General features: G+C 45.0%; 1 protein-coding gene across 1 annotated transcript; it reads right to left on the bottom strand.

The window, feature by feature from the left end:
* Positions 1-2,842: 2,842 nt before the first annotated feature.
* On the bottom strand, positions 2,843-6,739 carry LOC311139520 (uncharacterized protein). Its single transcript, XM_084174407.1, has 6 exons — positions 5,944-6,739; positions 5,723-5,789; positions 5,247-5,527; positions 4,787-5,049; positions 4,310-4,567; positions 2,843-4,131 (listed from the first exon to the last, which is right to left on the bottom strand). Exons 1-6 carry the CDS (start codon positions 6,607-6,609, stop codon positions 3,186-3,188), a joined length of 2,481 nt encoding a protein of 826 aa, XP_084030533.1. The 5' UTR covers positions 6,610-6,739; the 3' UTR covers positions 2,843-3,185.
* Positions 6,740-11,395: the final 4,656 nt, after the last annotated feature.

Raw genomic sequence — 11,395 nt, forward strand, 5'->3', positions numbered from 1 at the left:
CGTTCATCTGTACAAATAATAATACGCAAGTATAAACACCATGGGACCACGCAGCCATCATAGCGCTCAGGAAGGAGATGCGTTCTGTCTCCTAGAGATGAACATACTTTGCGAAAAGTGCAAATCAATCCCAGAACCTTGTGAAGATGCTGGAGGAAACGGGTACAACAGTATCTATATCCACAGTAAAACAAGGCCTATATCGACATAACCTGAAAGGCCGCTCAGCAAGGAAGAAGCAACTGCTCCAAAACCGCCATAAAAAAGCCAGACTACGGTTTGCAACTGCACATGGGGACAAAGATCTTACTTTTTGGAGAAATGTCCTCTGGTCTGATGAAACAAAAATAGAACTGTTTGGCCATAATGACCATCATTATGTTTGGAGGAAAAAGGGGGCTGCTTGCAAGCCGAAGAACACCATCCCAACGTGAAGCACGGGGGTGGCAGCATCATGCTGTGGGGGTGCTTTGCTGCAGAAGGGACTGGTGCACTTCACAAAATAGATGGCATCATGAGGAAGTAAAATTATGTGGATATATTGAAGCAACATCAAGACATCCGTCAGGAAGTTAAAGCTTGGTCGCAAATGGGTCTTCCAAATGGACAATGACCCCAAGCATACTTCCAAAGTTGTGGCAAAATGGCTTAAGGACAAAAAAGTCAAGGTATTGAAGTGGCCATCACAAAGCCCTGACCTCAATCCTATAGAACATGTGTGGGCTGAACTGAAAAAGCATGTGCGAGCAAGGAGGCCTACAAACCTGACTCAGTTACACCTGCTCGGTCAGGAGGAATGGGCCAAAATTCACCCAACTTATTGTGGGAAGCTTGTGGAAGGCTACCCGAAACGTTTGACCCAAGTTAAACAATTTAAAGGCAATGCGACCAAATACTAGAATCACTAGCATGATATTATTATATTATTACTAGTTGAGTGTATGTAGACTTCTGACCCACTGGGAATGTGATGAAAGAAATAAAAGCTGAAATAAATCATTCTCTACTATTATTCTGACATTTCACATTCTTAAAATAGAGTTGTGTTCTAACTGACCTAAGACAGGGAATTTTTCTAGGATTAAATCTCAGGAATTGTGAAAAACAGAGTTTAAATGTATTTGGCTAAGGTGTATGTAAACTTCGATTTCAACTGTATATACACACACATACATATATTTTATTGTTGGACATAAAATAGACTGTAAAAACACCAGCAAATCAGCTCCAAGTGATTTTAATTTTGGAAATCTGTTGCAAAGTATTCCCACGCATAATAGAGATATACAGTATGTGATCATACGCAAATGTAAGCAAGGATTGAAATTAGTCTGTTTTAGTTCAGTATTATATCAATTTGGGCATCTTGCGGTCAATTTGCAGTTTACTAATTATGTTCCCCCCTCCACCATCCGCTCAAGAAAAAAAATCGCCCCGCGGCTGAATCTAGTTGATGATCCCTGCAATTCAATTTAACAGCACTTTTACCTTTGTGAAACAGCTGTTCCTACACCATTTGCAATGGAACTTCCACCAAGGAAAACAGAGCAGCACCTGCTCACATAAGAACAAATGGGGATCGAAAGAGAGCTTTTATCAAATGCATGCTTTACCAAAGGCTCACTACTAGATTTTATGGCTTCCCATGAATTACCATTTTGGTCTGCCTAAGATAATGAAAACTGTAAAACATACAATAACATTGAAAGCATGCAACAGAGATATACAGATGTCTTATTAGATTTACTGAGTTTCAATAATAACGTAATATGAACAAATCTGATTTTTGGCAGTATAACACTGACCGAATGATACAGCCAGATATTCTGATTCAACAGGCTGCAACGCAAAAGAACCCGTTGTCGGCAGGATTCGAACCTGCGCGGGAAGATCCCAATAGATTTCTAGTCTATCGCCTTAACCACTCGGCCAAAAATGGGGCAAAAGGGACTGCTAGGGGGGGGGAGAAGGAAAAAGAGGGGGGGGGAGGGGGGGAAAGAGAAAAAACGGAAAGAGAAAAGGAGAAAAACAAACAATTTGTCATGTTTTTTTCTCCACTCACAACGCCTTTAAAGTTATTTTCACACGCATGTGCGCTTATTTTTATCACTTTTATCGACAACATTGACACTTTGTCTCCTGCGGGATTCGATCCGACGACGCTGTGCACCGTGGCAGCATGCACCAATACCATGCATTAACATAATTTTTCTTTCGTATAACGTGTATATTGCTTGTATTAAGTGAGTTGTGTGAATATTGCATGTATTGTTTAAAAGCAGCCAGAACCAAAATCATTGTGTGTGTGTTAACATACTTGGCCAATAAATCTGATTTTGATGTAATTAAAGTGCTATGTGTCATTCATCCTGATTAGGGGGTTAGTTGTCCCAGATATATATATATATATTTAGCAACTGTCCCAGACTGCGGGGGACCAGAAGTGGGTGAACAACCTGAACTTGTTCTTCAACAGGTTTGATCAGCCCCTACCCCGGCTGCTGCACACCTCAGGTGCACCCCCAGAACACTGCCCTACCCCCATCTCCACAGCACTCAGGTCACAGACCCCCACCGCTTTGGCTTCTCCTGCCCCATCCCTTTCATCTCACCTCTTACCCTCAGCTCCACCCCCTCTCAACACCCCCTACAACATCAAACACTGGTGAGAAAAGAGGTCAGGAAGATCAAAGCAAGAAAGTATGTATTTTCATTGGCAGAGGGCTTTCCAGGAGTGCTGATATTTAATAACAGCACTGGTAGCCTACTTAGTTACTTTGCAAGAGTTCTAGGAATAAAGTATAGGAGGTATAGGAGAAAAACAATCCAGAAGTCAAAATTTGAGAAACTTTGGTCAGTTTATTCAACCTGAAAGTATATATTTAGCAAATATATACATCTTTATTTTTTTGTTGTTTTCTTTTTTAGAACACCATGCAATGCACAAACACAGAAATGAAAAACATAACTATATACAATACTTTACTATCTACACATTATTATACAATTTGACAAACTTTGGTCACTTTATTAAACCTGAAAGTATATATTTAACAAATATATACATCTATTTTTTTTTTATTGAATTTTTTAGAACACAGAAATGAAAAACTTAACTATATACAATACTTAACTATTTACACATAACTATTATATACAGTATTTATTTATTCATACATTTTCCTTTATTTCCCACTGGCAAGACTGGTCAACTGGTCCTTCCACTCTGCCAGGGTGAGTCCTGAGGCTGGACAGTACCACCGCCCCTTCAGCTGGGTGTGACCCGTACTTTTGTTTTTCCCCTGCCCACACTGCTTGCAAATGTACTGGTAGGTATCCCTGAACTTCTTGCGTGGAGGTTCACCCCTAGCCATCAGCTCCTCGTTCTCCTGGGCAGCTTTTTTCTGTCTCCACGTACGTTGCCTTGGCTGAACAGAGGTGCCAGGTGGTGGAGGGGCCAGGTACAGTGGATGGTCAGCAGGTGGCTGGAAGGGGGGAGGTGGCTGGAAGGGGGGAGGTGGCTGGAAGGGGAGAGGTGGCTGGAAGGGGGGAGGTGGCTGGTACGAAGGCCAGGCAGGAGATGGTGGTGGTGGCAGGTAATCCTGCTGGTACGAAGGCCAGGCAGGAGATGGTGGTGGTGGCAGGTAATCCTGCTGGTACGAGGGCCAGGCAGGAGATGGTGGTGGTGGCATGTAATCCTGCTGGTACGAGTCCCAGGCAGGAGATGGTGGTGGTGGCAGGTGACCCTGCTGGTACGAGGCCCAGGCAGGAGATGGGGGTGGTGGTGGTGGCAGGTGACCCTGCTGGTACGAGGCCCAGGCAGGAGATGGGGGTGGTGGCAGGTTACCATGCTCATACGAGGCTGAGCCAGCAGAACCAGGCCATACGTATGACCCAGGCTGGTAGTGCTGTGCCAAGGCAGAACGAACACTGTGCCGAGGGCGTATCACTGCCTCACCCTCCCGGTTCTCTGGCTCCTCAAACACCATAGCCTCATGCCCATGCTGCACAGGAGCAGCCGGAAGAGTCTGGGCTTCAGGGAGTGAGTCCTTGGCCAGTTCAAACCGTTTGGGGAGTATGGTGCCCTGCAGCAGCATGTCCCTGTCCTTCCTCTTATCCCTCCTAAGCAGCCTAAAAGACAAAAATGCATACAGTAGCTTCAGTTAGTTCTTTTATACATAGTAGCCTATCCTCCTATGTTTAGTATTTTCTAACAAGCAAGCAGTTGAAGGTTTTTCTTGCAGTTTAATAATATAATAATATAATGTCATTGTATAGGAAAGGTGCACACGTAAAAAACAAGACTCACCAAGAAGAGATTGTTGTGTTGTTTACTGGTATCAGAACCACGTTGGTCTTCTCCAGAACAACCCTGCTGTCCTCCAGCAGCTGTTTAAGATGGCTGTAGGCCACCACAATGGACTGTGGGATGGGCAGAGTTCTACTCCTTGTGTCCTTGGGCCTGTTTGGTGCTTGCTGAAACTCTTTTAAAAGTCTCAGGCAAACACATTCGCTGACCCTGTGGACTTCGGGGTCCTGGGCTGCCTGCCCGTGAGTCATGAACAGTCTGTGGGAAAGAAGGATGATATGGTCCGGACTTTAAACAAGGCTGTAAACAAAAAATAATAATAATAGCAACAACCTGTCACCTGTGAACAGCCCAATTTACCCCCCACAAACTAATATAATCACAAAATATTTTTTTCAATCCTGGTTTGACGCAGTACAGCCTTCTGATTCAATGATTTGTAATGAACCAAAATGATTAAGAATTGTGTCAAATCACCTCTCTGCCGCCTGCTGTCCAGGAGCAGAGCCACTCGGCTTCCTGGGCGCTCTCCAAGGTCCTGCCACGGTCTTCTTCCTCGCTTTCTGGCCGAACCTCAAAGGTTCCTTGTCCATAGCAGGGAGAGCCATGTAAAGATGGACTATGTCAGCCTCCTCTTTTGATGACAAGGCAGTGATGGTTCGGTTCAGGCCAACCAGGTAGGCTGCCAGGTCATCAACCGCATCCCAGCCCAAGACACCTCTGGAATCACATCGGCTATTCTGAAAAGTGAAAATCATGAAAAAAACACATGTAAATAAATGTGTAAATTTCTTTGAACTATTTGAGCAATGTTGACCTTTTTTCTCTCTCCATAAAACGTAATACTTGACGTTTTACTTGACAAACGTATGATACTTGTGGCATATCATTAGCGAACTTGTTACATATCTTGTTTTTGAGAAAGGTGTTACATTACCTGGTCTGATGTGCTGTCTTGTGTGTCGTCTTCCTCCACAATGATGTCCTCATCCAGGGATCTGGGTCCACTGTCACCCTCCAGTGTCACCTGGGCCTCCACGGCACATATTGGAGGATCAGGATCACCTACCCTAAGGTCAGCTACCTGGCACACCGTGACGTCAGGTTCACCCCCGTCGTCCTCGAGCTCCTCTGTGGGGATCTCTGGCAGCTGCTGTGGAACCAGCAGGTCGCCTCTATTGGACTGGGCCAACAGGTACTCCACAGCAATGCGCTCGCCTGTAACACATAGTGTTTAAACACATAGTTAAAGAAGAGGAAAGGACACAAACACAGACACAGACACATCTCCTACATGTAGAGCCCGATCTTCACTCCCACGTCCTCTGAGGAGGGGTGGAGGTGGCAGAGAAAAGAAAAGTGGGAGAGGAAGTAATACTCAAATGCTCAGTGCTGATCTGAGAGCTATCTCACCAGTAGGTTTTCCAGGTGGGGTGAATTCTGGAACCAGAGAACAACCAAGGACCAGCTTCTTGGTGATCTGAAAAACAAACAAAAACAGAACGTTCTAAAAAAAACTGTACAAACTTACTAAAATTAATACTATTTCATCATTAGGATGATAAAGTAAACTATTTATATCCATTCCAATTGGTTAACATCAGAGTAAATAAAATTAATGCTAAAACCCTCACCTTCTTTGTAGAGTCCATCTTCAGAATTCTACCATAGGTAGAGGTGATCACCCCCTTCATCTCTTCCAGGTGGCTGAGGATGTCGTTGGAGTGGACCGTCTCAAACCACTGGGCAAGTGGAAGGGGCCTGAAGGGTGGAGGAGGAAGATGGACAGCTGCAGAAGAGACGAAGGTAGCCATCTTCAAATGAAGCTCACAGTCAGACAGGTAGCGGATGGTCTGACGTGCCCACTCCTCGCTGTGTGCTTCCTCTACTGCAGACTGGAGGTAGGAGGAACTGTTCCCACTGGTCCTTGGCTTCAGGAAAGTCATACACTTCCTATCCAGGGCTAGCTGTGTAGTGAGGACAGCGGGAAACAGGCTCCTATGTGCCACATCCAGTTGAGCAAGGATTTCCTGGCTCCATGGGCAGACCGGCAGCATACACTTGCTGCAACGTGGATAGTCCCCTCCCACAAGGTAGTAGCGGGTATCCACATCTATCACCTCCCTCACCTTCGGGTAGATCCCTGAGTGGTGCATTTTCCGGTCACACCGCGTGCATTTCAGAGGAATCCCCCACATCCTCATTGGTGCCCAGAGGAACATCCTCTGCCGGAAGTGCCACCCGGGCTCGGGAGGAGACGGTTTGTGCTGCAGTGGTGGATGAAACCAGCACGCCTCCATTTTCTGCCTCAGCTGACCTGTAGGCTCATAGAGGACCTTGGCAATCCACACCCGATCTGCTGGCTGTATAACCTTTTTGAATTGATTGGGGAGAAAAGCTTCCCAATCAATGGAAGCTGGCCTAAGTGGAGTTTGAGGAGTGTGGCGTGACGTGCTGGAGCAACCTGTTGGAGGAGTGAGCAGAGATGTAGTTGTCGGCGGAGATGGTGTGGGCTGTAGAGATGGTGTGGCCGTTAGCCGTGGAGATGGTGTGGGCCGCGGAGATGGTGTGGTCCACGGAGATGGCGTGGCCGTTAGCCGTGGAGATGGTGTTGGCCGTGGGGATGGTGTGGTGGAGCTACCTGTTGAAGTTGGCGATGGAGGTTGAGCCAACCAGGATAAATAATGGAACTGTTCTATATGCTCCAACAGGCCAACAGAACCTTGGACCTTGGCCCCACAGGTGTCACATGTCTCCTCTACATGGCGGTCAGAAAGGTGCATGGAGAATTTTTCTGCCTTCACAACCTGATTGCACTGACAGCACTTTACTGTTCTGTCTGCACTGGTGCCTCCGCCTGCCTGCCTTGAGCCTCCACCTGCCTCATAGGAGCCTCCACCTGCCTGACTGGAGCCTTCTCCTGCCTGACTGGAGCCTTCTCCTGCCTGACTGGAGCCTTCTCCTGCCTGACTGGAGCCTTCTCCTGCCTGACTGGAGCCTTCACCTGCCTCACAGGAGCCTTCTCCTGCCTGCCTGGAGCCTCCACCTGCCTCACAGGAGCCTTCTCTTGCCTGCCTGGAGCCTCCACCTGCCTGCCTGGAGCCTCCACCTGCCTCATAGGAGCCTCCACCTGCCTCATAGGAGCCTCCACCTGCCTCTGATGCATCTGACTGAAGGGGGGAGGCAGGATTTCAAGTACAAAAGAGGCTCATGCTACTTGTAATAAATAATTTCACCAATGATCCTACACTGTTAGTTTTATCCAAATTTGTGCACATAGGGTATGATCCATCAAATAATCGACTTCATGCTACAGCAACTTATCATCACTTAAATGAAATAAATCATCATATAACCTACCTTATGGAACCCACAAGAGCATTTTAGGTGTCTCCCGAACAGATCCACCTTACTCTTGCTCTGCAGCGGGCAAGCATCTATACACTCCAGGGCTCTTTTCCATTTCTTACCACCGGGCCTTTTGCCTGTGGAAAACTGGTAGCTGCCCTGGGCATACTTTTGGCAGATGTCTCTCCAGTATGAGTCTGGCTTCCCCGTCTTGGTCATATCTGCAAACATGAGCTAAGTTAGACTAAACGACCAAGTTCTCTGTTGTGATTACATTCTCAATCAATTTAGCATAGATGTACAGTCGTGATAGTTTGCTCTGGCTATGGTACAGTAATACCAGGTCCATACCATTTTATAAAATTAATACTTCCATAGAATAATATGCTTGTACTCCAACACGTCAACTTAATTTTGTTATCTCAACAACCTGGTCAAAGTATCATCAATGTAGTCATATTTTGTACTTCTGAGGTCAAATTAAAGTCAGCGGAAAAGTTGATACAGCCAGATATTCTGATTCAACAGGCTGCAACGCAAAAGAACCCGTTGTCGGCAGGATTCGAACCTGCGCGGGAAGATCCCAATAGATTTCTAGTCTATCGCCTTAACCACTCGGCCACGACAACTACTTACGTTATATCACCTCGGCCAGAAGAACTAACATTATTAGTGTTTTTATCTAGCTAGCTAGTTACTTGATTGGCAAACTTACTTTCTTGTTGACTGTGGCAATGACTTCCTCTTCGTCGTTTTAGGAAGCTGTCCTGTCTGCAAATGTGTGAAGTTAAGCACATATGAGACTACTTAGGGGCCAGCCCTTTTACAATGTAACGTTAGCTAATGCATTGGGAGTCAGAAGGTCAAATATGATAGGAACCTTCCCATTGGAAACAGGCTAAAAAAAACAATCCAACATAGCCTTGTATTTATCTCATTATAGCTAACTAATACATCCGTGTGATATCCAGCCAGCTAACGTTAGCTAGCTACTGGACAGTAGAAAGCAATGCTGTTAGCTAAAAAACAGCATTCAACATTGTAAGGCGATGTAACGTTATTTACTCAAGTTTAGCTCAAGGGAATCAAAGTCATCGTCAAGTATGTCCTCAAGAAGGTTATCTATATCTTCGCTGTCAGTTTTTCTGGGTGTATCATCAGTGGTGCTGACGATGTGAAGCGAGGAACAGTTTAAGCAAGCTAACGTTACCTAGCTAACTATTAACGGGTTCGCTAGCTAACGTTAGTTAACTACATTATTTAGCTAGCAAGCTTGATGATTTTTATTTTTTATTTTTTTTATTTAACCTTTATTTAACCAGGTAAACCAGTTGAGAACAAGTTCTCATTTACAACTGCGACCTGGCCAAGATAAAGCAAAGCAGTGCGATAAAAACAACAACACAGAGTTACATATTTACATTTACGTCATTTAGCAGACGCTCTTATCCAGAGCGACTTACAAATTGGTGCATTCACCCTATAGCCAGTGGGATAACCACTTTCCATATTTATTTATTTTTTAGTATGTTTATTTATTTATTTTTTAGGGGGGCGGGGGGGTAGAACGATTACTTTATCCTATCCCAGGTATTCCTTAAAGAGGTGGGGTTTCAAATGTCTCCGGAAGGTGGTGAGTGACTCCGCTGTCCTGGCGTCGTGAGGGAGCTTGTTCCACCATTGGGGTGCCAGAGCAGCGAACAGTTTTGACTGGGCTGATATATATATATATTTTTTTTATTTATTTAACCTTTATTTAACCAGGTAAGCCAGTTGAGAACAGGTTCTCATTTACAACTGCGACCTGGCCAAGATAAAGCAAAGTAGTGCAATAAAAACAACACAGAGTTACATATGGGGTAAAAAACATAAAGTCAGAAATACAACAGAAAATATATATACAGTGTGTGCAAATGTAGCAAGTTATGGAGGTAAGGCAATAAATAGGCTATAGTGCAGAATAATTACAATAGTATTAACACTGGAATGCTAGATGTGCAAGACATTATGTGCAAATAGAGATACTGGGGTGCAAAAGAGCAAAATAAATAACAATATAGGGATGAGGTAGTTGGGTGGGCTAATTTCAGATGGGCTGTGTACAGGTAAAACAAAACAAAGTCAAAAATACAACAGAAATACATATATATACAGTGTGTGCAAATGTAGCAAGTTATGGAGGTAAGGCAATAAATAGGCTATAGTGCAAAATAATTACAATTAGTATTAACACTGGAATGATAGATGTGCAAGAGATGATGTGCAAATAGAGATACTGGGGTACAAATGAGCAAAATAAATAACAATATAGGGATGAGGTAGTTGGGCGGGCTAATTTCAGATGGGCTGTGTACAGGTGCAGTGATCGGTAAGGTGCTCTGACAACTGATGCTTAAAGTTAGTGAGGGAGATAAGTGTCTCCAGCTTCAGAGATTTTTGCAATTTGTTCCAATCATTGGCAGCAGAGAACTGGAAGGAATTGCGGCCAAAGGAGGTGTTGGCTTTGGGGATGACCAGTGAGATATACCTGCTGGAGCGCAGACTACGGGTGGGTGTTGCTATGGTGACCAATGAGCTAAGATAAGGCGGGGATTTGCCTAGCAGTGATTTATGTATGGCCTGGAGCCAGTGGGTTTGGCGACGAATATGTAGTGAGGACCAGCCAACAAGAGCGTACAGGTCACAGTGGTGGGTATTATATGGGGCTTTGGAGACAAAACGGATGGCACTGTGATAGACTACATCCAATTTGCTGAGTAGAGTGTTGGAGGCTATTTTGTAAATGACATCGCCGAAGTCAAGGATCGGTAGGATAGTCAGTTTTACGAGGGCATGTTTGGCAGCATGAGTGAAGGAGGCTTTGTTGCGAAATAGGAAACCGATTCTAGATTTAACTTTGGATTGGAGATTCTTAATGTGAGTCTGGAAGGAGAGTTTACAGTCTAACCAGACACCTAGATATTTGTAGTTGTCCACATACTCTAGGTCAGACCCGTCGAGAGTAGTGATTCTAGTCGGGTGGGCGGGTGCAAGCAGCGTTCGGTTGAAGAGCATGCATTTAGTTTTACTAGTGTTTAAGAGCAGTTGGAGGCTACTGAAGGAGTGTTGTATGGCATTGAAGCTCGTTTGGAGGTTTGTTAACACAGTGACCAATGAAGGGCCAGATGAATACAAAATGGTGTCGTCTGCGTAGAGGTGGATCTGAGAGTCACCAGCAGCAAGAGCGACGTCATTGATATACACAGAGAAAAGAGTCGGCCCAAGAATTGAACCCTGTGGCACCCCCATAGAGACTGCCATAGGTCCAGACAACAGGCCCTCCGATTTGACACATTGAACTCTATCTGAGAAGTAGTTGGTGAACCAGGCGAGGCAGTCATTTGAGAAACCAAGGCTATTTAGTCTGCCAATAAGAATGCGGTGGTTGACAGAGTCGAAAGCCTTGGCCAGGTCAATGAAAACGGCTGCACAGTACTGTCTATTATCGATCGCGGTTATAATATCGTTTAGGACCTTGAGCGTGGCTGAAGTGCACCCATGACCAGCTCGGAAACCGGATTGCATAGCGGAGAAGGTACGGTGGGATTCGAAATGGTCGGTGATCTGTTTGTTGACTAGGCTTTCAAAAACTTTTGAAAGGCAGGGCAGGATGGATATGGGTCTGTAACAGTTTAGATCTAGATTGTCACCCCCTTTGAAGAGGGGGATGACCGCGGCAGCTTTCCAATCTCTGGGGAT

Source organism: Coregonus lavaretus, assembly GCF_964263955.1.
Source record: "Coregonus lavaretus genome assembly, chromosome: 13".
NCBI lineage: Eukaryota > Metazoa > Chordata > Actinopteri > Salmoniformes > Salmonidae > Coregonus > Coregonus lavaretus.